Here is a 25941-nt window from a genome sequence, read left to right as displayed (position 1 = left end):
AATTTCTTTGTACCCTTAGTATCAGGCTATTTCTCATTTTTATTTTCCTGCTCTTTTACCTTCTTATTCCAAAGTCACCGTCTGACTGTTTTACTGTAAAAATTTGTGTGCAGCTTAAATCACTTGCTGAACATCAAAGAGTCCCGTGCATCGATAATAAAGATGTTTTGCAGGCTGGGGTTAACAGTAATCATGGTTGGAATTTTCAAATCTGTAATAGTAAACTCTCCACATAAATTGAATAAGAGTGTGATTCCTATACAGCTGTTTCATCAGGGGCGGGGTGACTTGTGTGGCTCAGATAGGAACCCCTGAATCCTCCAAGGAGGAAATGAGAGCATTTAGAAAGTCTATGCTGCTGCTAAAAGGTTTCCTAATTTTTAAAAAAAAATTTTTATTTATATATTCATGAGAGACATAGAGAGAGAGAGAGAGAGAGAGAGAGACATGCAGAGGGAGAAGCAGGCTCCATGCAGGGAGCCCGACGTGGGACTTGATCCCTGGACCCTGGGACCACGCCCTGGGCTGAAGGCAGATGCTCAACCCCTGAGCCACCCAGGCATCCCAAGCTTTCCTAATGAAATGGACTGAATGTTTGGGTCCCACCCCCCAACCCCAACTCCCCTACCCCCCCCCCCCCCCACACACACACCGAATTCTTACATGGAAATCCTAATCATCATTGCCATTGTATTAGGAAGTGGGACCTTTGGGAGGTGATTAGGTCAGGAGGGGGGAGGCCCCATGCATGGGATTAGTGCCCTGCTAAAAGAGACCCTGAGAGCCTGTCTCTGGTGAGACACAGCCAGATGATGGCCTCCCAACGGGCACTGAATCTGCTGGTGCTTTGGTCTTGGACTTCTCATCTTCCAGAATTCTGAGCAATAAATGTGTTGCTTAAAGCACTGTCTATGGTCCTGTTGCTCCTTTAGCAGGAAGCGACGAAGACATTTAACATATTGGTTGTTTGCCTGCTTGTTCTCCATCCTCATTCCCACCTTTCTGTGCCCTGCTCTGAGACTGGGGGCTCCGAGACCCCGCCGACTATTCTCTAAACTTCCTTTCCAGCTGAGTCTGGTTAGGTTTTCTCAGTGGGAAGGCCCGTTGAATTGGAAGGCAGGAGGAGAGGGGAGGAGAAAAAAAATCCTCTTGGTGCTGCTAGCTTCTGTTGGCTTTTCTCCAGCCATCACCGGCTGATGCTGGATCTGCATCTGGGGCACTCCCAGGCCCTCCAGTGGGAGGCCTCTTTGTGGGTGCCAGCACCAGCCCTCCATGCCCTTTGGTGGGCCCAGAAAAAAAGGGCTCCCTCATACCTCACCCAGCTTCTAGCCCCTCCTTCAGCGTCTGGCCAACAGTAACACTATCTTCTCCATTTTCTTTTCTTTTCTTTTCCTTTTTTTTTTTTTAAGCTTTTATTTATTTACTTGAGAGAGAGAGAGAGAGACAGAGCACAAGCAGGGGATGGGGTGGGCAGAGGGGACAAGCAGACACCTGCCACTCTCCACTGAGCAAGGAGTCTACTTGGGGCTGGGCCCCAGGACCCCGAGGTCAGGACCTGAGCCGAAGTCGGGTGCCTGAGCCACCCAGGTGCTCCTCCATTTCATTCACCCAGCTTGCAGGTGGTGTTTACCAGCTGAATTGGGTTTCGCCATGTTCCACCCTCACCCTGGATTCATATGTTGAAGTCCTAACCCAGTACCTCAGAAGGAGAGTTTATTTAGAGATAGGGTTCTTAAAGGGGTAGTTAAGTTAAAATGAGGTCATTAGGGTGGACCCTGATCCAATAGGAGTCGTGTTCTTATAAGAAGGGGAGGTTGGGACACAGATGCTCCATCCACAAGCCAGAGAGAGAGGCTTCAGGAGAAACCAAACCTGCCAACACCTTGATCTAGGACTGCTGACTTCCAGAACTGTAAGAAAAATACATTTGTGTTGTTTGGGCCACCAGGTCTGTGGTATTTTGTTAGGACAGCCCTAACATACAATTACAGGTGGCATCTATTCATCTCTGGGTTAACCCACAGTCTGTACTTGACTTTCTTAGCCCTTGCTATGTGGCCAATTTCTTAAATTCCCTTTTTGAAATAACTGGGATAGTTTTGCTGTCCTGACTAAAACACCTAATAAATATCCTAAGTGTATGTATGTATCTTAGACCTAAGAACCTTTTTAGGAAAACAGACATGGACAAAGGTTGGGGTGATTTTTTTTCCCTCGTAATTCATTAAGAAATATTCTTTAGTTTTGTGCCTAATTTTGAGAGCTATTTAAGAAAAACAAAAATGCTCACTATTGAAAGCTAAATGCATATATTTAATACCGATTTCTTTTTTGTTTTGTTTTTGCACCCAACCCCTAGTGAGCCTTGAATTTCTTTTTTCTCAACTTACATTTAGAGCTCTGTCAACGACTTCCTCAGGGTGTACATAATTAAATGGCCTTTCTGCTGACTGTCTGAGCAGCTTTGGCTCAGGCCCTACCCTTTTTTGGCAGTGCCTAATAAAAGCTGGCTGTAGGGAGTAGAGTGTGTCCAGCCTTGATAATGGGATACATTTTGTCACAGCCTTGCTCACTCTGACTTGGATGCCTCCTACCAGTTCCTTTAGGACTTAACCTCTAAGACTTTTCTTGCTCTCTCCTCCCCCAAACGATGTATTTATTATACAGGCTGAGATATTCGGGATACAGATTCGGAGATGAAGGGCTTTTATGGAGAAGCGCTGTAGGGAACCACACCTGTAAGGGAGCGAGGAGAATGGGGGGGGGGGGGGAAGGTGCTGCAGTTGCAATCGCCTTCTCAACTTGCCCTTGGGGCTGGAAACTGAGATAGCGCTTCAGAGAGATCCTGTGAGGGCATGGAACGTGGCCCGGGAGGATGCGGGGCCTTAGGCAGCCAGCTTCCTCAGCACAGGGCGGAGGGACACAGCTGGGAGCTACCACCAAGCAAGGCTTCCAGCAGCTGCAGGCGGAGTTGCCTCAGGGCCGAAGGGGGGTCACGGTGACACAGCCTGGCATCCATGGTGATTGGCCTAGAGAAGTTCTCAGAGACTCCGGGCGCTATCACTACACACTGTGACCATATGCTTACGTGTCTGTCCAGGCCTGCGGGCTCCTTGGGGCCAGGGGTACCTTGTTACATCATTTGTTGGCTCTCCAGTATCCGGTAAGAACATGGTATACAGTAGGCACTAACCAGTGTTGAATGTGGTGGAGGAAAGATGTCTATGTGTTTTACCCAGTTGTCGCAGTAGGCAGGGAATTTTGTGTGTCATGCTGTCCCCCTGAGAACAAAATTCAAGAAAAAAATCTTATTTTTCAGTCCCATTTTGGAGAGGTTGCGTGACTCGGGCTGTAGAATACAAACCCCGGGGGACACCTGTTGGGTAGAGCAAGAAAGGTTGGGGTTGTATGAGAGAGAAAGAGCCGAGAGGCAGCAGCATCAACAGGAAATAAAACATTTTTATTGAATATCCATGTAATATGTTAAGTCATTTTTTTTAACAACAATCAGAAAACTACTGTGGGGTCACTACACAAAGTGAAACAAAATTGGAACCACCTCATCAAAAATGAAGGTAAATACAGCTAAAGTAGTTGGCTCGCGGGCCACGAGCCATATGGCAGAGGAGAACACCCCAACGTTTCTACAAGGTACAGAGGAAACCCACACATAGAAACACTCAAGCAGGCAGTAAATATACACAAAGGCAACTAGGATCTTTCTAGAGCATCAGCTTCTAATACTCGACACCGCTTTGTCAGAAAGGTACACGTGGCGTATCTGAGGATGAGTCTTGGTCTTCAAGCAGGTTCGGTCACTGACGTGTGAGACATGGCACGGTCCCCGCTAACTCCGTGGTGACAGTCCCATGTCTGGCAGTGTTGCAAGAGAATGCATTAGTAGTAGTTTAATGCGAGAACTAATGGGTATTCGGCGGCTCGAACCTGCTTGCCTTAGTGGTGGCTCAGCGTGAACAACTGGAAGCTGAATATGGTGAAATTAAATGTCAGTTTGTGATGCCGAAGGAACGTTTACAAGTTGGCCTACTCCCTCCCTTCCGTTGGGTTTGGTCTTTGCGACTGGGAAGACCGTCATTGGACTCTTCTGCTCAAACTGATATTTAATCTCACATCATGACTTGTGCGTCTTCCGTTATCTGGGGTTTTTAAGAAAGGATGGACCATCCACAGAAGAGGGAGAGGCGTCTGTCCCAGCCCTGACGAGATGGCCGTGACGGGGCCGGAAGGCCAAAGGCTTGCCTCTTCTTTGATGAGAAAAGAATAATGACGGGGAATTCTAGTTTTACCGGGAAACAGCCAACCCCATGTGGGAAGCCTCCCGTCAGCCCTTTTGGAGCTCTCTGTAGTTCTTAAAGAACGTGGCCTGATACCCTAACGTCTGAACGCCAGGCTGACGCCTGCTTCCCCTCCGTTCTGTTTTGGTGGCCGTGGGGATGAACCCTCACTCAGGGCCTCGCCGCCGACTGTGGCCTAGGCATTCAAAGGGGCCCCAGAAGCCAGCGGAGGCGGCGTGAGATAACGGGCTGCCCTTCCACAGAGGGGTTGTCTAGCATAGTGGGGAAAAAGTATGGAATATTGCACAGTGCTTGACAAAATGCTGCGTGTCCCACCCCAGCCTATGTATCTTTCTTGTCCTATGCATAGCTTCTCAGTTCTGAATTGGTCCTTTGTAATGAGAACTGTTTGTGCTACACACACCTTGGGCAGTGCAGTAGAAGGGAATGGCAGTATTGTTACAACATCACTACGGAATAAATTGAGTGCTATCCACTGAGGAAACTACGTGTCTAAGCACACACGGCAGTCACAGTGTTACACAGAGCAGTCCTTGAAGACTCTTATGGAATGACTAGTAGCTTCATAATAGTGCCATTTACTACATAATGACATTGAAAACATTTAAAAACTCCTCCTAAATCAAGCATCTAGTGTACATAAGAGGTTGCTTCAGTTTGCTAGAACTTGTTCTTGGTATTTGTTTCACCTTTGTTTTTTAAAGGACAAATTAAAACTCATTGAAGTAAAAAGAGCATATAAAAAGATCACTAGCTGTCTGTTTTGGCTTAATCGAAGTGCATTCAGAACTATGGCTAATTGTTTGTTTCTTCATCTTCTGATGGGATTACAATACTGTTTACCACAAAGTACTTTTGTGTAATAAGCACAGATTGCTGTGTTAAAAATATTCTGCATTCCTTCTAATATGGTTTTGTGTAATAAAATATTTCATTACAAAGTCTAATGTGCAAACCTTTTGGAATTATTATAGGTATGAAATCTGGAACAGAATTCGCAGGATGCATATTTGTATAAAGGTGATAACGGAGAGCTACTTTTTTTTTTTTCTTTTTAAATAGTCAGGCAATATTTCAGAAATGCTGACTTCTGCCCTCAGCTTCTTCCCACCCGCCCCATCCCTGAACAAATGCACCCACACACACACACACACCCATGCACACGCACACACGCACACGAACACCATCACGTTGTTACTCTATATGCAGTAATGTGAAATCACTGACTCCTGTTAGTTGCTTCCTCTAATGTCAGAGTGAAGCCCTGGTTTTAGCTTTGTAGATATACGTACAGACAGACGCTGTTCTAGTTTGTGGCTATGCTTCCTGGAGGTCAGTCTGGATGCTGCTCAGATCATGCTAATTTGCCTGTGAAGAAATTCTACAAAATTGGATTCACCCACCAAATATGTGGGGTGAGTGTATCTTGGTACTCAAATGATCAATAGAAAGCTCAGGTTTAAGTTGTCCTTTAAGATGTCAGTTTCACTGTACTAGTGCCTTACAGGTTGATATTTTTGCTGGAATGCAGACAATACTATATTTACCATATAATATATTATCGGCTCTCCTATATCTCAGTCAATTTACATAATTTAAAATAGAACATCTTATTAAAAACATCTAGATATACACAGATTAGGAAACGCTTACAACATACAAATACACAAACTAGAAATAAATCTTTAGCATACTGGTATATACAACGGTGTGATACAATAAATAATTTCAGTCATGCTCTATCTACACATCATATTGCTTAAAAGAAGAGTAGATTTGGAGGGCAGTGGCATGATGAAGGGCTTAGGGGCTCTCTACATTTAAATTTGTGCAAATTAAAACAGGATTTGAAGTACCACTGGATTGTGTTAGGAATGCATGGCTGGATAAAATGAAAGGACCCATATTACTGAGGTATTTACAGATACTGGCTAAAGAGCACTATGTGGGCAAACGCAGAAAGGCTTCTCTCCTTTACTTCTTGACCGCCAGCATGGCGTCAACTTCCTCCTCTACCTGTAGGGTGTGCCACTGGGCGATGGGTCGCCTGGGGTTGGCCAGCATGTCTGACCAGTGTCGCAGCTCCGCCCCGGTGCTATTGTAGCCCACAAAGACTTTGCCGATGGCATCGTTCTTGCCAATCTTGTCATAGTCCAAAACAGTTACCACCACTTGCACTTTCTGAAAGAGGACACAAAAGAAACATTAATCATCCAACCCCACAGATAAAGCCCTGTTACAAAGCTGCCTTGAGACCTAAGTGACTGGAAATAAGAACCCATCTCAAAACACCAGGCCAAGACCGAAAATGACTTGAATATGAAAACCCTGGTCCTATCCCTATTTCGCCATTATGACATCACCATCATCACCTCCTTCAGCTTCTTCAAAATACTGAATAAATGTTAGATTTTGTCAGGTATTTTGCATAATTCTAGGTCTTTTGCACGAGCTATTCAGTTACTTCTCACAATAGACCTTATTAATATTGCCATTACACAAATAAGATGCTGTGAAGTATCCTGCCTGGGGTCATCTAAGGAATGAGTGGTTTGGTTTTCCTGATGGCTGTAACCCACCATGCCATTCTGTCTTTGTCAACTGCGTCCACCTCTAAGTCCGTTTGTTACAACTGTCTCATCAGCAAGATTTCTGGCATTGGTGTTCGGTACAATAATTACATGATTATTGTTGAGTATTAAATGTGACCATACAGTGAAAGTATTTAAAAAAAAGTAATAACTAAAGATAATTTCCCCATTTATACATTTCCTCGATAAACATTTGCTGAGTAACTGTTGGGTATCCAGCATTGATCTCAAATGGAAATAACCTTCTGGCCGCACAAGATTTACTTCAGTTATTCCATTACACTGTGAGAGTTTATTTAATAACTTACTTTTTTAAACTGCCTGAATTGATGAAAGCAAACCCATGCCATTACGATATAAAACACACACTTTTTAAAAAGCACATTTTAGTTCTGCTTCCTAAGTAATGGGTTTGCTTAGTCAAAATATGTGATGGCTTTAATCTGGAAACTGAGTGCAGAGATAAAGGAAGAATTTAGAATAAAGTAGAATGCACAACATTTGTGGCCAGAGTTAAAAGGAACAGAAAATGTAATGCTGGAAGCCAGGGCCAACTGAAGCTCCTGCTGAGTTATGGCCCTTTTCTGGACTTTGTACTCTGAGGACTGCATTATTGTACCAATGTGCTAAGAGATGGCACCTATGTACATCTTCACATCAGAGAAAATGACCACTTTTGAAAGTGGAACTTAGAATGTAAAATGCAACCCACTGGCAGTAAAGGAAACAAATTCCATCTTCCCTTGTGCCGCCGTGGATTGATTCCATTATCAAGGGCATCATTTATCCACTGGAGGGTATTTGGAATAGAGAACAGAATCACTTTGGTTCTCTGAAAAATTCTCAGAACTTTTCCCAAGCAAATTCATCAGGATGAAATCACATTGCAGGGCATGGGCGGTAGGAGCATTAGAGACACTATGCACGAAGGTAGCGGGGTTTTAGGAGGTTGGAGCAAATGGTTGGAGTGGGCTTCAACTATTTCACCTAAGAATGTACTGATTAATAGTATTCAAGACAGAATATCCTTCTGAAGGCCTTGGATTAATTTTTCCAGCTGCAAATGTAGTTTATCTATACATTTTTTTTTGGGGGGGATGAGTTATATGTACTTTTGGAAATCAGCATATTTTACTCAAAATATATTTTGTAGGGATAGAGATAGATAGAAAGCAGAAAATCTTATATCTTCAGAATAAAGGAAACCCAGACCTCTATTTAACATATAAATATGCTTGTTTGTTTCTCTAGGAAAAGTAAGAAGGCAGTCTCCTGGGGAAAACTAAAGAGAGAGAGAGAGAGAGAGAGAGAAAGACCAAACTGACAAGCATAGGAGGAGGAGGGACAAAGTCAAAGATGCGCTCATTATTTCCATGCCTGACGTACTCTGATGGGTTCAGGTTGTCTCTGTCCTGCTAGAAATTAAATCTTCTATATGCTGCTCCAGAAAGTCCACAATATGTCTTTCTTATTTCTAACGTGTCTCATTTTAAAGAATATTTTATTTGAGAGAGAGAGTATGTGCAAGTGCCAGGGGGAGGGGCCGAGGGGGGGGAGACACAGACTGCCCACTGGGCAGGGAGCCTGATGCCATGACCTGCCCCCCACAACCTCCAGGGAGATCAGGACCTGAGACCTAGTCAGACACTTAAGCAACTGAGCCACCCAGGCGCCCCTTTTCATTTTTAATATATTGACATTTGCTGCAAATTATAGCTGAAAAAGAACATTTACTTTTTTTTTAATAGTTGTAGAATTACAGCTCAAAGAAAGTTTACAATAGGATTTTTCTTTCTTTTTTTTTTTAATTTTTATTTATTTATGATAGTCACACAGAGAGAGGCAGAGGGAGAAGCAGGCTCCATGTACCAGGAGCCCGACGTGGGATTCAATCCCGGGTCTCCAGGATCGTGCCTTGGGCCAAAGGCAGGCGCTAAACCACTGTGCCACCCAGGGATCCCTACAATAGGATTTTTCATCACAATATCCTGTCTTATATTATTTTACAATATTAAAAAACAAAACTTTAGGAGGTTTTAGTTTTGATAGGAGTACGTTCTTAGAACTTAAGGAAAGAGTTCACTGAACTCTTATCTATTGCAAAATAAATTGGAGACTATTGGATGTCTTAGGGGTTTGCCAGTGGGTCCAAAGCAGGACCTCACTGGTTCAGGCCAGTAAACAAGTGACTGAGAACAGAAAATTGGTGTCCTCTGCAATGTCATTTACTTATATAACAACTGTTGAAAGTAAACAAGTGTGTGCAATTTGCTACCATGTGAAAATGTATACAAGAAAGGTTATATAAAGACCATGAACCGATGTGAGGATACTGAGATTACTGGTAATTTTTCAAGAACTGTCCTACATAATACAGTAGTCTGGTCACATGTAGCTTTTTAAATTTAAGTAAATTAAAATTAATAAAGTTCATTGATCACAATAGTAGCCGAGGTGCTCATTACTTACTTGTGGTTGGTGACTACTGTATTGGACGACAGAGATGATAAAACATTTCCATTCTCACAGAGAGTTCTAGTAGACAGCAGTGATTTATATATTGTTTAAATTGTATTGTTAGACATATTTTCTAATAAAATGTTAATTTGGAAAACAGAAAAAAATTAGCACTGCGAATAATAGTGATGGAACCATTTACTGAGTGTTCTCTGTTCCAAGAGTTTTTATATGCATAATCTCTTTGATGTGGATTCTATTATTCCTATTTTATATGTGAGGAAATTCTAAGCCTGGGTTTCCTTATAAAATAGGGATAATAACCTCTCTCATAAGGTTATTGTAAAGACTCAAAGAGATTATGTATGCAAAGTGCTTAAATTGGGCCTAGGCACATAATATACAATAAATGTAGCTATTATATTAGCTTTCTTCATGGAATAAAAGTATGATTTGTTCATAAGATATTGTATTACTGTATCCTAAATTAGATTACAGATTAAAAGTAAAAATATGCAACTGAAGAATATTTGCTGATTTTTTATATTCTGAACCTTTAGAAATTTCCATGGGGTAGTTTTGATGTCTACCCTTCATTTCTCCTTCTTGTTGTGGGCAAACTTTTATAGGACTGAAAAGATAGGTCCATATCAATTATTTAATAAAATGTAAAAATAGTGTTGCTTTAAGACATTTGGCTTTCTAATATCCAATGTCCATTAAGGACTAGTAAGAAATAGTTGATAGTTATTGGATGTGAACTTTGAATTCTAATAGTCTTACTATGGATAGAAGGTAAGAGAAACTACTATTATTTAAAAATTGCTAAATAATATCATATACTGTTGTGGGTACATGGAGCATCCTGTTTTGAACACGTTATCCACAGATTCCTTTAAAAGATTACTCCCTTTCATGACAATTCTTATCTATCAGACTAAGATTTCATCTTTACAAAAATATCCATCCGTTCCGACTCAGAAATAGGAAACTAAATTTAAACAACTAAAAATACAACTTAGTCTGATTTTTATATTGTTAATCACCTCTTAATAATGAAAGATTAAACATGCTGCATATTTAGCATCAACCAAAATATTTTCTGTATCTCTATTTTATTTATTTATTTATTTATTTATTTATTTATTTATTTATTTATTTATTTATTTATTTATTTATTTATTATAAAACTGTGATAAGGAGAACTCCATACTGTGGCCTGGGAATAAATAGTGAAAGCTCATTTTTCACTTGGCCTTTTAACCTTTATAGTACTTTTTGAGTTAGCAGAGTTGTTTTCCTACTTTATTTCTGCTCAACAGAATGCCAGCTGTTTTTGGCTGATGAGTCAGCACATCCTAGGCTATGTATTTCATCATTTCCTTCTTGATGTAGCTCGATTGTCAAGTGTGCATGGGAATAAGAATGGCAACTCTAATGAAGGCATGTGTGCTGATCATTTACAAGGTCTGTGTCTTTAACTTCTGTGGTCTGAAGAAATAAAATTGAATGGGAAGACAAAATTATGTTTGACATTACCTGGATTTGCTCAAAGGGTACTTCAAAGCTGAATGACTCATTGTAGTAGGGGTTAAGTGTGTTCTTTTTAATTGTTGTCTTTTTCTTCTTCAGCCTCTTGCCATTCTGCATCAGATGGATCTTCACATAGGGATCTGAAAAACAGAAACAATAACTTCAGGAGATCAGAGATACAAATTTGGATTATAATCTAGCTTTTTTAAAAAAACTTGAGTATTCCCAACAAGGAAATCATTTTATAGCACATATTTAATATTTTTAAAAGTTTTCAGCATTCTTTATTGAAAGATTTTATGTAACCTATGGGCCAGACTTTTTGCCACAATATCTCAGCATTTATAGCTGGATTTAAGGGATGAGAGCTGTAGTGTGCTAATAAACCAGCAATTTTGGGGGAAAAGTCTCAACATGTAACATTTGCCAATGTTCATTGCAGAAATACTTTTAGCATGGCTAATTTCAAGCTACTAAATAGTTTAATAACAAGCTTACTAAATCCCTGAGATATTAACAATTGGCTCTTATGAGCTGGAAAGTACTAGTTGTAGCATACCACTGCACGGGAATAGCTCTTGATAGAGAAAAGGCAAAGGAGCCACTTCATGCATTCATTTATTCATTTACTCAATATTAGCTGGGCCCTAGGGATACAGCCTCAAACAAAACAGATCATTGCTGTTTTCACGATGGAACTTCTGACTTGGGGAGGGGGGATAGACAGCAGGATCACAAAGAAATGAAATACATATGAAATTACAAGTTGACAAGAGTGCTCTAGAAGAACAGAGCAAGAATAGAGGATTGAGAATAGCAGGGGTAGTATGGTGAGCCTGAGGTAGCAGTGCAATTCTTTTTTTTTTTTTTTTTTATTCATGAGAGAAAAAGAGAGAGAGAGAGAAGCAGGCTCCATGCAGGTAGCCCGATGTGGGACTTGATCCCAGGACTCCAGGATCACACCCTGGGCTGAAGGCAGGCACTAAACCCCTGAGCCACCCAGGGATCCCCTGGAATTCTTATACTTAGATTGCTCAGGTAAGCCCTCTCTCTGGAGGTAACATTTAAACAGATTTAGAGGCCATCTTTGTGTGTGTGTGTTTTGCACACGCAGTGATGGGGTGGGGTGTGGGCAGAAAGAGCCAGAGAGATCTATTGATCCAGGACCTGATCATTCCAAGGTAGAGAATAAGTCAGTGCACAGAGAGTTAAGGAGAAAAGGAGTGGGATCCTCTTAGCAATTTCCCCAAAGCCTCATTATGTAAAGGTAAAGTAATAAGCAAATCAATGGAGGGGTAAGATGATTCCCACAGGGTTCTCATTACTGAGGAATGAACGGTGTACCTTCAGGTTACTAAGAACCCACACCCAGGTTTGACAGTAAAATCTGTTTTCTTAAATATTCGTCTGGTTCATATGTAATGCATACTCATTACAGGGAAAAAAAAATAAACATCAGAAAACGATGATAATCAAAAGCAGGGGAAAAAAAATCGAAAAATCATGCAGGATTTTACTCCCCTAAAATAATCAGTGCTAAGCCTTCCAAACTGTCTTTCCTCCCTTTCAGTATGTGTAAAGCTTGGGGAAACTCCACAGATAACCTTGATTAAGGCCCCCATATGTTTAGATGACAACCTTTTCTGGTTTGTAGTTTTCTCAGTACAACAAAATCCCGGTTTATTTTCAGCAGCATTGTTTACGCGTACATCAAACAGGCCAAACAGGCCGAAAGCAACTTCACAGACCAAAAAAAACAAAACAAAAAAAAAAAAAAAAAGGAAAAAAGATCTTTTTATCTTTGGCCTCTTGAACCATCTCGTAGAAGCCAGCTGTTGATAGGACAGCTAAGTGCAAACGAAAAAAAAATGTTACCGTAAGTCTCAGAGTAAGAGTGTTGAGTGTGTGTGTACGAGTGTTGTTTTCCCCTCTGAGGTTTTTTTTTTTTAAGTTTTTATTTATTCATGAGAGACAGAGAGAGAGAGATAGAGACAGAGAGAGGGAGAGACCCAGGCAGAGGGAGAAGCAGGCCCCACGCACGCAGGGGTCCGACGCAGGTCTCTATTCCTAGACCCGGGGTCACGCCCTGGGTCAAGGCGGCTCTAACCGCCGGGCGGGCCGCCCCGTCCAGATGGTCACACACGTGGTCACGGCCCAGGCCGCGTCAGGGCTGGTCAGGCGGCCCGAGGGCTGCTGGTCTAGCCGAGAGTCTCAAGCGCTGACGTCACTGGTGAGCACGCGCACACGTCAGCAGGCCCCGGCGGGCACAGCCGCCTTCCTGCAGGACCGCGGCAGGCTTCGGGAACCGCGTCTCTCTTCTCCGTCCCTGTGCCGCCATCGCGTCGAGGTGCGGGCTGTGCGGGCGGAGCGCCTGTGGTCTCTTCCTGTGCCCCGACCTTGACCGTCTAGGAGACTCCAGTCATGGCGGCCTGCTCCTCACCATCCGCCTCCCGCCGGGGCGTCCACGTGACCCGCGTCCTCCCCTGCGGCTGCGCGTGGGCCTCCCCGTCGTCATCGCTCTTCCGCCTCGGTCCCCGCCCCCTCCCGCATCTCGCTCACCCTCGTCCGGCCCATCAGCAGGTGCCTCGCTCTCCTGCCCTGCCTCCTGCGTGCACGTCCGTCATCTCGCCGCCGGCGAGACCCCCCCTGCTAGAGTCCCCAACAACGCTAGAGTCCTAAACCACGCGAGAGCCGAAGAGGCCGCCGCCGGGGAGGATGCTGCCTTGGGACCAGACAAGGTGACCTTCCCTGGGGCCGCCCGTGGGGCCGCACAGGTGGTTTTGATCTTTCTCGTCCCATCCGCCGTAGAACCTAATTCCCGAGGGACAGAGACTGTGTCTGCAGGGCTCCCTGGTTACAGACTGAGCGGTGCTTGGAGCCGTTTCAATTTATGTTGGGTGAATAAGTGGCATGAACTTAGGGCCTCGTGGTCTGGCTGGTCGAGGTCTCTGCGCGAGGAGAGGTCACCTGATGTGGCCCCGAGCCCGCACACTCGGGATGGGAGGTTTGGGGCTTCTGACTCGGGGCTGCGTCCACGCAAGGGGCTCAGGGTGCAGATGAAAGGGGGTCTGCAGAAACCAAGCCTGGAGACGAGGAACCAGCTCCTGCAACTAAGTAGTTGGTCAGTTAGACAACCCACTGTAGATGGTTGCAGATGAAAGGACATCTGCAGAAACCAAGCCTGGAGACAAGGAACTGGCTCCCTCACTAAGTAGTTGGTCTTAAACAACCCAGTGTAGGTGATTGCAGATGAAAGGGTGTTTGCAGAAACCAAGCCTAGAGATGAAGAACCGGCTCCCGCAACTAAGTAGTTGGTCAGTTAAACAACGCACTGTAGGTGATTGCAGATGAACGGGGAAAGTGTTTTTTTCCATCTGTGATCCATATTGCTCTGCGCAGCCAGAACTGACTTTGGGTTCAGAGAACTTGTTTGCTTCCAGTTCCCCGGCGCCTCCATCCAGACCCCCGTGTTCGTGTACAGAGGTGGTCCAGCCTCCAGTTGCTTTTTGGCGCTGGCTGAATACTCAGGTACTAAATACCCATAAAGCAATGTGTATGCCTTCCAGGTTCGTGTGTTGGAACTTTATCAGCCGAAATTACAGCTTGTCTCAAGGGACGCGTGAGGACTACCTATTTATTTAACAGTACATGACAAGAGAATTCCTGTGCACCTGCCATTGGAGGAAGCAAATGAAAAACCCAACGGGATAATTTCAGATCCAGATAGGAGTCCTGATGCAATGTGATTAATGCCTTGGGGAGAACAAGGTCATTTAAGAGAAGGGTGCTCAGCAAGGTCCTCCTTGAGGGGGCCAGGCTTGAGCTAAGGACCAAATGACAGGAAGGAACCGGTCATTTGAAGGTGGGGTGCGCCTTCACCTTGTCTTAGCCAAAAGGAACAGTACCCCCGAGGGCCGTAAGGTGCACGTCCTTCTGCATGTTTGTGGAATGAGAAGGAGCAAAGGGGACGGGGTCACTGCTGACCTGTCACTTTCATAAGCAGAATCTGCCAGTGCTGACAGTGGTTCAGAGCGATTCTATAATGGCATGATACCGACCAGGAGGGACCGAGGGCTCAGAGAGGAGCAGGTGTGGGATCACCGTAAATGGGCAGAGTTGGGCTCTCGTCTTTGCAGATTCATCCTGATACGGGTATCCAAGCAACTTCTTTTGCAGGTGGAATTTCCATCTTAATCGTAATCAAGGCTGGCAGTAACCCAGAGGTCTTGCCCTCCCCTGCCAACTGTGTTGAGATAAAATTGACACGTAACACGTAACACTGTGTAAGCTTCAGGTGTGCAGTGTGATGATTTCATATACATACATGTTGTGATCACCACAATACATTTAGTTAGCACATCTGTCACATAATTACAGCATTTTTTTTTTTTTTTTTTTTTGTATGCAGGGAGAGCATTTAAGTTCCACTCTCTTTAGGGACTTCCAGTTGAATGATACAGTGTTGCCAACCGTAGTTACCATACTACATGCTAGGTGCTCATCTTTCAAGTGTGTACCCTTGGGCCAACATGTCCTCTTTCCCTCACCCCCTAGCTTGGCAACCACCACCATCCTGTTCTCTGTTTTTCTATGAGTGTGGAATTAAAAAAAAAAAAAAGATTCTACATGTGAGTGAGATAAAGCAGAATTTGTCTTTCTCTGTCTGACTTACTTCTTAGCACAATGCCCTCAAGGTCCATCCATGTTGCTGCAAATGGCAGGACTTCCTTCTTTTTTTTTTTTAATGGCTGGATAATATTCTAAATCTATATATATTACATTTTTGTTTTACAATATTATGTAGAATAGTAATTAGAATTAGTAATATTTAGAGTATTTTATTTATTTTTATTTTTTAAAGATTTTATTTATTTATTCATGAGAAACAGACAGAGAGCTAGAGACACAGGCAGAGGGAGAAGCAGGCTGTATGCAGGGAGCCCGACATGGAACTTGATTCCGGGGTCTCCAGGATCACACCCTAGGCTGAAGGTGGCACTAAACCTCTGAGCTACCCAGGCTGCCCAAGCATTTTATTTTTATATAAATTAATTGTGTATATTATATATATTCTTACTACATCTTCCTTATCCATTCATGCATAAGTGGATACTTAGGTTGTGTCCACATCTTGGCTATTGTGAATAATGCTGCCATGAATATAGGGATGCAGGTCTCTCTTTGAGATCGTGATTTCATTTCCCTTAGGTGTATGCCCAGGAATAGGATTTTTGGATCATATGGTAGTTTTGTTTTTAATTTTTTAAAGGAAACTCCATGCTGTTTTCCATAGTGGCCGTACCAGTTAACATTCCCACCAACAGTGCATGGAGGGTTCCCTTTTCTCCACATCCTAGCAAGTCCTTGTTAACTCTTGTCTTTTGATAATAGCCATTCTAAGAGGTGTGAGGTGATACCTCATTATGGTTTTGACCTGCAGCTTCCTGATGATTATTAGTAAAGTTGAGCATCTTGTCAGGTACCTGTTGGCCATTTGTAGGTCTTCTCTTGAAAAAATGTTTATTTAGATCCTCTGTTTGTTTTTGATCAGATAATATTTTGCTATTAAGATGTACAAGTTCCTTAAATATTTTGGATATTAGCTCTTATCTAATATATTTGAAACTATTTTCACGTTCTGTAGGTTGTTAGAGATCATATTCTTTATTACCTTTTGTGCCTGGATAAGTCTTGACTGTCTAAGCCTGATATGTATTCAAGGTGGACACATTTGAGGATCATCTTGATTCAACCATCTGAAGTCCTAGATTGCTTCTCCATCTTCTCCAGTCTTCTCCATTGTCATTCATCCTGGCTTGATTGTGTCCTCTCACTCTTTCATTGCACTAAGTCTTTTCCTGAATCCTGGTTGCTTTGGAGATGGCCCTAATCTCTTGATTAGCTCATTAGTAATTTCTTCTGGAATCGAGACCTTGCTCCTCTCTCCCTAAATATGGCTGGGTCTTTTAAATGGAAACCATGAGTCACTTAACTACAAGTCACATCCGTGCTTTAAGAATGCACATATTTTTTATAATAAGGATCACCTTTCCTGCAAAGTAGGACTGTTTATAATTAAATTTCTTCTGTTTTAGGGGCTGTTTCCCCTAAAACAAAAAGCAAATCCTTGTCATTTCAGTTTCTTGGTAGCTTAGAAGTTCTGGCCATTACACAATAGGACATAATTTTACTGAAATGATAAAATAGGCTGTAATGAGATTTGCTAATGCTGCTGTTGCTTTTCCCGAGTACAACTGCTGGACACCACGTGTGACGTCCAAATATCCATTAGGTTTTGTAAAAATGTAAATGGCATGGAGAAATATGCCAGCTATAAAATTTGGCTGCTGTCCTCAGGGACTTCATATCTCTATGGCTGTATCACTTCATTCTGCCCCCCAAAACAAGCATTCCTGGAACTCATCATCACCTAAATACTGAAAACCTTCCTTCAACACCATTTAGATAAACTCTGGTGCCACTGAAACATGTGCAGGACTTGGGACACTTTGCTTTTTTAATTTATCTTAAAAAAAAAAAAGAGTAGGACCTTTTTACTTTCTAACTTTGATAGAAAGGAAAGTTTGTTTTCTGATGTCTATTTAGTCTCTAATAGTATGTGATTGTAAGCTTGTAGTTCTAAAAAAGGATGCACGGACATCAGAAAGAAGGTTCTTCATTCCTGATGATAAACTGCAGGTAAAATGAGTGTAGATTCATCGTCTAATTTTGGATGATTTTGAGGTCTGTCATTTAATTTTCTTATTCATGTGGCATTGCTATCCTTCACTCACTACTTGTCAGGTTTTCTTTTCATCTGAAATCAGCCTAACTGAACTTTATCTCTTTTCTATCATAATAGCTGTTATGACTAAGAGGTTTTTCAGGACACTGTAATGATATCACTTTCAAACTTTTATATGTTGACAGGCCCTTTTAATATATGAAATTGGGGGCTTTTTCTTTTTTTGCTCCCAAAGTTCACCATTATGATAGGCAGCATAGTACCTCCCTCAAAAGATGTCCGCATCCTAATCCTCAGAGTTTGAGAATTTTTACCTTATATGGCAAAAGAGACTTTACAAATGTGATTAAGGTTAAGGATTTTGAGATGAGAAGATTATCCTGGATTATCCAAGAGGGCCCAGAGTAATCACATGAGTCCTTAAAAACAGAGAGCCTTTCCTGGCTGTGGTCAGAGAGACAATAGAAGGAGGTCAGAGGTGAACTACATTGCTGGCTTTGCAGATAGAGGAGGGGCACAAGCCATGGAATGCAGGTGGCCTCTAGAAGACGGGAGAAGGCAAGGAAATGGATTCTCACCTGGAGCCTCCAGAAAGGAATGCATCCCTACTGACACCGTGGTATTAACCCAGTGAGACCGGTGTCAGATCTATGACTTACAGAATTATAAGATAATAGCCATATGTTGTTTTTTAAAATGAAGTTTGCCGTAGTTTATCATGGCAACAGTAGAAAACTAATACAACAACCAAAGTTGAAGAGAGGATTCTCTTGTTTATCTAGGAAGGCTTGAGGATGAGACTCAAATTTAAATAGGTCTAGGAAGTGATCTTTTGGGAAAAAGGCATATTTTTCTCCCAAACTTCTAAGAATGATTACTCTGTTCTTCAAAGCAAAAACCTTCAAAAAGTTTAAGTCTTTTCAATTAAAAAAAGGTTAACTTAGAGCATACAATCAGAAGATAATAGCTAGGTACAGATGTTTTAGAATCCATGATAAAGTTAATGAAAATGAATGAAATATTAGCTTTGAATAATTTTTAAAGTAAGATCCATCACAAAGTTTAATGTAATAACGTTCCCTTATATTTCTAAAGTGCTTTGAGATTATATATATATTTAAAAATCATATCATCTCCTTTAATCCTTATAACCAACCCAGTAAAGAGACTGGGGCTCCTGAAGGCTGATTTTTCCCTCCAAGAACTCACACCAGGGTCTTAGAACCTGCTGCTCTTTTGTGATGTGTTAGAGACTCAATTGTGAGTGTTAGTGTTACAGGTACAAACTCTGGAGCCAGACTAACTTGAATCTTGGCTCCGCTGCTAGCTGTGTGGTCTTGGACAAGTTATTTAATCTTTTTGTGTCATACTTCCGTCAACATAAAGTGCTGAGAATGATGAGACCTCGTTTGTAGAGTTGTGAAGATTAAGTTGAGTTATCACGTGGAAAATGCTTCAAATGCGTGACCAATGCCTATTATTATTAATTCTTAATTATTATTATAGTTTTGTGAAAGGGCTGACATGTAGGTCAGCATCTAGGTTTCAGACTCTTTCCCAGCTTTGCTAACTTGGTGCCCACCATTGCACTGCTTGCTGCAGAAGTAAACCAAGCTGCCCCCCGTGCCAGATTTATTTCTGGAAAGAAGCATACCTACTTTAAGCAACTGGTTCATTAATGAAGAATTTAATCATGTATGAGATGAAAGAGACAGGGAAGGCTTCTTTCATTACCCCCCGGGTGAGGTAGTCGAGTTGTGAGATGGGAAACTAATTCAACATCCTGTACAGTTTTCTCCTCCTCCTGAAGTCAGTAGATGAAATTTCACAGCTGAAAATTTAATCTTGGGAATTCTAATTGGAAACTTTTTACGAAGGCTCTCGGATAGTGTGAGTCAAAACTATGATTCATTGAGTTTTCTTTCCGGATACTGAGGCCAGCTAATGTTGATACACTTGGGCGTATGAAGTATCTGCTTGCTTTATGTTGCTTAAGGTGAGGAAATAGGGAAAAGGAAGCCCTCAGCCTTGAGATTTGTTCCTGTCATTGGGGATGGGGTAATATCTATAGATTGTTGGAGAAAGGTAAAATCTACACCCTTCGTTTTTCTGTTCAACTCTTTTCTGCCATGAGAAAATTTTATAAGTGCAGCCTAAATGCTGTGCTATAAGGTCAGAACCACCTAGCTCTTCTCTTATCTTTTAGACAGACACCTACTGAGCTCATTACCTCCTCTTTAAGCTTCTTCTTGTGCTGAGATTCCAGCCTCCTCGACCAAAAAGAAAACTTGGGGCTGTCTCTGATTCCTTCTTCTCTAATCCCAGTGGAGAGTTAGCCACCACATCCTGCCAATTTACCCTCATATTTCTCTCTGGTTGGTTCCCCCTTTCTAACTTGTCACATCTCAAGATCAGAAATCCAATCTCTCTTGTGATTTCACCCTCAATTCCACACCATTCGTATAATTGTTAAAACTATATTTGATCACACCACTACCGTGTTAAAAGTCTTTAGTGCCTTGCCAAACTCTATCATGACCTTCACAGCCCCCTCCTAACTTAGTATTTCCACAAACTCTGTGCTCTACTCATGGTCAATACTCACTATTCCTCAGAGAGAATTTAAAATGCCATGGCTTTGAACTGGCTGTCCTTTAGCCTGAAATGCCCTTTCTTTCTTTTCCCATCTTAAGCTTGGTTTAAAAGTCACCTCTTCCCTGAAGATTTCCTCAGTCAGAACCTTCAGACAGACCTTTCTGTGCCCTGCAGCATTTTCTTTTGTAGTTTTGCAAAGTACATATCTCTTTCTTTTCTGGTATTGGAGAATTTTTGTGGTAAGAGAATGACACAAAAATAATATTCCTATGGGAAATGTGTCTTGAATTTGGAGCCACAGGCTTCAAGATGAACTTTGGGGAGACGTGTAACATGGGAATTTCTTCCATTATTATTCCATACTCCACTTTAACACCCTGGCACATTGTCACCCCCTTCTTCCCTTAGGCAGTTCTAATGTCAAATTATGCCAACTTCATGGAAATATAATTGCAAAACAGCTGCCTGTGAGCAATGATCCTTTTGTGTGAGATATCAAAGAGCCACTGAAGGCTTTTTGTATTTACAATGAGAATGAGAGAGCAGCAGTTCAAAGCTGGATAATGCAAGATGCCTGCAGTTTTCATTTGGACAATTTTGTGTAATTATACTGTCTTCTTTCCTAACTACCACAGTGACCGTGGGCCCTTGTGACCATGGCCTTTACATTTTAGCCAAAGACTTCTCTAGATAAGAAATAACCTCGTTTCAGCTGTTTTGTTCAATCCTTCTGAGCCAATACCCAGCTTCTGAGTAACTATGGGCATTATTCCTTTTATCTTTTCTTCTTTGGATAATATTCAGTAAATTTCAACTTCTAGTGTTAGCTGTAGAAAGTAATACTAGCATCAGTTAGGGTGCTGAATTTCAAGTAACTTAAAACCCATTTCAAAATGTGTAAATTGTAAAGGTAACTTACTGACTTATGTGATGGAAAAGTCCAGAAGTAGGGCTGGGTGGCAAGGATTGTGAATTGCCCTCTGAAATCCCTTCCCCCGACTTTTTAGCAATACAAATCCTGAAGTTTTTTTTTTAACCTGGGCACCATTTGGTCCAGCTGGAAATACTTCTCCCAGACTCTCTTGCAACTCAGTATGGGCAACTGACTAACTTCTGTCTATTGGAAGTAAATGGAAGTGGTGAGTGGGAATGCCACAGCATATCCTTAAAACGGTGGTCTGTTTTGTCCCTCAAACATTTGTCTGAAGACATTTTTGATTGTCATAATTTGGAGGGGAGGTGATAACGGGCATTGAGTGGGTAGTGGCCAGGGATTTTATTAAACATCCTACAACGCATAGGACAGCCCTCACCAGTAAAGAATTATCAAGCCAAAATGTCAGTAGAGCTAAAGTTAATAAACAGTGCCTTAATATAAGCTTCACACCCTCCATTCTTTCTTTTTCTTACAATTGAAAAATGGATATGATAGCAGTGAATCAACCTTTACCTTGCAACATGAAAACAATCCTCTAAGGGACCGCACAAGATAGGGAGGTCCTGGGTTCCTAAATGAGCCGCAGCCCAAAACCACCTACCAATGTTGTCCACTCACCTACATATGCACATGTGGCAGATGAAGAATTCCAAACAAAAATTCTATCTTTTTGTGCCACTGTATTTTGGAGTCCCTTTGTTACTGCACTTCAGCCTGTTCCCTATCTAGCACAGATTCATCAATACCAGCTCGGTCCCAGGTTATCTGTATCACTACTCTGTTTTCTGTGGAGTTATCCTCATATTCCACATGGTGGCCTCTCCCAGACATCCTGGACTCTACTTGTAAGGATGTAAATGACTGTACTAGCTACAAGTCTCATATTGTCACACACTACCATTCAAGGGAAAAGAGAGTCTACATCAGAATTCCCAGGAAAAGTCTAACCTCACTCTCATTGGACTAACAAAGATGAAATGTCTACTCGATTAGTCCCTGTGGTGAAGAGAATGTGATGAGCTATGTTGGCCTAGTCCTCGGTCATGCATCCATCCCCAAACTAATCAGAGGAGTCAGGAGTCCTATCTTTGGAGTTGGCGATAGGTTCAACTCTATTCTAAGCACAATGCTAAGAATAGAAGAATATGGTGGTTCCTCAAACAGGAATTAGAAGGCTTTCAACAAAAGAGTGTGAAGTAGAAGTTGGGAGGCAACCCTCCAACATTTGTAGTTTTTCAACCTCGCTTCTCTTCTCTGGGATTCCATCTCTGTCTAAACTTGGAAGTATGTGTGCACTTCTTTGCAGAGAGACATTTCCTTCCCACTTGAGATCAAATTCCTAGAAATGAGCCATTGGGCACTTGTACAAGTGGTCCAGCAATGGCAGAGACAGCAGAGTTAAACCATGCAGAATCAGGAGTCAGAGTTTCCTTGCTAACTACAGCTTTTTCTTGTGCACGTATTGAGTAAGCCTATCTTATCAGTTAGCCAAACATTTAATGGTATACAAATAATTAAATAGTAATAGGGTTCACAGAGCAATTTCCGTCAGTGGCAGTTACTTGAGGGGGTTTTTATAAATAATTTGCAAGTACTTAGAGAAGACTGCACTGAGGAGTTTATGTGTCTTATAGTTTAAAATGCTCCCTGTAATGTTATATAAAAATGTAGCATTAAAAATATATTCTGGGAGAATTTTCTGTGTGAGCACACAACTTAAAAATGAATTTACATTAGTTAAGTGCAGTGTTTGCTAGAAGAAAACAACATTAGATAAGTGACTGCCAAAGAGGAAATCAACTTCATTTTAATGAGACCGTAAAATAGCAAAGGCTGATGTAGTCCATTAATGGTGGCAGAGTGCTTTGAGGAGACAAAAACGTAAATGCAAAATGCTGTTATTGTGAATTAAATGGAAAGCATTTTTGGTCGGTGGAGGAAGCCACTGAATTCCAACAGTCATTTCTAATGTTGCCAAATGGATTGTACGTGACTGTCGGCCTCTTGATTAAAAGTGCAGGCGTGGGGGCACCTGGGTGGCTCAGTTGCTTAAGCATCTGCCTTTGGCTCAGGTCGTGACCCCTGGATCCTGGGATGGAGCCCCATATTGGGCTCCCCGCCCAGCAGGAAGTCTGCTTCTTTTTCTCCCTCTGCCCTGCTTACGCGCCCTCTCTCTCTCTTGCAAATAAATAAAGAAAATCTTTTTTAAAAAAATGTAGGCATGTATGTCCCAAAACTGGGGAATGAGGATACATCAAAGACAGTTTTCACTGATGTGACAAGTTTCTGGGCATGTACGAGGGCAGAGTTAGGGTTTGAGTGCCGCACTTCGTAGAAAGGGTTTATCAAGTTGGCAAAATACAAGTCTTTTCTTTCTGGCTTTTAAGGTGAAATTCTTCATCTATATAATTCACCCTTCTTTTCCCTGTACTTTGGAAAATCTTTCAGAAAGGGCAAACTTGAGAGCAGGAGCAGTAGTAATTATGTTTGATTTTTTCTGGATGACTACAAAGAGTTTGGTGGAATAACCAAGTCTAAACTGTTTGTATGAACTGAATAACAAAAACAGTCAAAGGATTTCAGTAAAGCAAACAAAATTGCAAACAGTAAATTTGACTTGACTCTTTTTTGTCTTTTCTGGAGATTTGGGGTTTGCCTCTTATTTATGCCAGATGAAAGGTCACTAGTGATAGATATTTCTTCTTCTTTTTAAATTTTAAAGTAGCATTAGACATTTGTACTGGATGAGACAGTGTTGGTAGCAGTGTTACTCGGTAACATTGCTAGGACCTTTAAGCACACAGAATATGACGGATGGATGCTACTCCTTCTCCACAAAGAGGTTCCCAGCACCTCAGCACGGGGTGAAAATTGAAAGCAGTGTGAGAATAAGGATGCTCTTACACATAATATGACTAAATAGAGTTAGTGCTCTGCAGTGGGGTGACCTCAGACTCACTCAGTTCTCAGGTTGGCTTAGCCAGAATCAGTTTTACTCTCATTAACTCCCTATCTCTTGCACAAACTTGCTTTAAAATGTCTATGTGTCTTCTAAACATTTTGCTGTCTCAGCATTAGAAAGTTCATGGATGGAGACTGCCTTACAGTAATTGAGGGAGCGACTTGGAAATGTTTCCAGATGGAGTGGAGGAGACTCTCTCCATGTCTCCATTTTGAACTGTTTCTAGAACTTTTCAAGTGTCTGCATGTATTACCAAGGGAGTGAGGGAATGGCTCCTACGTGTCTTAGCTGGAAATGTCTCAGTGCTTCTTTCTCTGCTTGAAAAAGAAAATACGTTCATCTTTTCAGGAGGGTTTCTTTCCCCTTGCTGTCCTCCTTCCTGCATTTAAACGACACTGTTGAGCCTGTGGCTCTGGGAGAGGATTAATGATGCAGCTTTCATTTCCCCTTTAGAAAAAGAGATAATGTTTTTAAGAATCATAATATTGAAAACTCATACTTCCCACCTTTGGTTTGAGATTTTATAGTATGAATAATGCGTGTCCTTTCAAAAATCAAAAAAAACTTTGAGCACCCTGGTTGGTTTGTTATTAAATTTCTTTATTTGAATGTTGATTTCCCTTATCCTTCAAGAGAGATATTTCATTTTGGTTTATTGATGGCCAAATATGGGTCTCTTTCCGAAAGCTGTGAATCTGTTTGAGATCAGCTGGTGTTCTGCTTTGCAGGAGAGATCCACTTCTACCTTGGTAATCTGGTTTTCTTATAATATTGTAAAGAGAAAATAAAAATAAGCTATGGCTTTAATATTATACTGCGTATAGGAAAATAACATGAAGTAATGTAATTCTGTGGTGATTTTACTGCTTTTTATGAAGCAAATTTGTGATTAAAGTCAATCACCACATATCAGTATTTCACATCTCAGTAAAAACTCACAATAATGTTAATTTGCACACTGATTTCTTTGGCACTGACATTCACCTAAGATACTTCCTCCCTAAATCTGGGAAGAGTGACAGTTGGGGTGTTAGAGTCGGCCAAATTCTTTATATAAAAGATTTGGTTGCTATGAAATGCTTTAAGTCTTTGCAGGATTTCAAAGGCACACACAACATGGCCACAGAGATGGCCCAGATGTACAAAGATGAGAGCTGGCCTTGTTTTTCCCAATTTTACATTTTCCTGAATCACAGATATTCCATAGGCTGCCATCTTTCACCTTCATGACCTTTGGCATAAGATAACTTAAGTGGTTATTCCATTTTTCTTGGTATTATTTCTTAGCTCTGGGGTACAGAATTCACTCACTCACTCACTCACTCACTCACTCACTCACTCACTCACTCACCTACTCACAGAGTGCCTATCATATGCCAGGTGTTTATCTTTCAGCCAGCATCCCATTCCATCCTGTATCCCCATTCTTGACCCAGAGCCGGATGCTTGATCGGGATCCGGTAAATATTTGCTAAATGCCTGAATGAATCAGCAAAGTATACATATCTATTGAGCAATTCTTAGGGAAGAGAGTGAGGGGATACAGGAAACTATAGAAGCCACTTTGTTCTTCAAAGAGCTTACAGTAGGGTTGGGAAGAGAAGACATACATTCTGTGTTAGGTTTAAACCAACCCACGTATTTCTGTGGTAGGGAAGATAACAAGACAGTGGATGTTTTCTTGCTAAATTATTTGCACAGCGGTGACCATAAGAGGACTTCACACCAGACAAATACCCTTCACTCACTTAGAAATGTTAAGTTTGAATTCAAGGCTCCACCTTTAAGGAGTCCAAACAAATGTC

At 41.7% G+C, this 25941-nt stretch overlaps 1 protein-coding gene across 6 annotated transcripts in view; it reads right to left on the bottom strand.

Moving 5' to 3' along the window:
* Positions 1–3441: 3441 nt before the first annotated feature.
* SYT1 (synaptotagmin 1) overlaps positions 3442–25941 on the bottom strand; it is a 531062-nt gene continuing 508562 nt past the window's right edge. For all 6 annotated transcript variants that reach the window (XM_025992159.2, XM_025992158.2, XM_072724441.1 and 3 more), the window contains 2 exons: positions 10904–11037; positions 3442–6497 (listed from right to left, as the gene is read on the bottom strand). In XM_025992159.2, the coding sequence (XP_025847944.1) occupies positions 6291–6497; positions 10904–11037 (341 nt within the window). In that variant the 3' untranslated portion in view covers positions 3442–6290. The remainder of the gene's footprint in view (positions 6498–10903; positions 11038–25941) is intronic.

Source organism: Vulpes vulpes, chromosome 10 (assembly GCF_048418805.1).
Source record: "Vulpes vulpes isolate BD-2025 chromosome 10, VulVul3, whole genome shotgun sequence".
Lineage (NCBI taxonomy): Eukaryota > Metazoa > Chordata > Mammalia > Carnivora > Canidae > Vulpes > Vulpes vulpes.
This window is presented reverse-complemented; position numbering and strand designations above follow the sequence as displayed.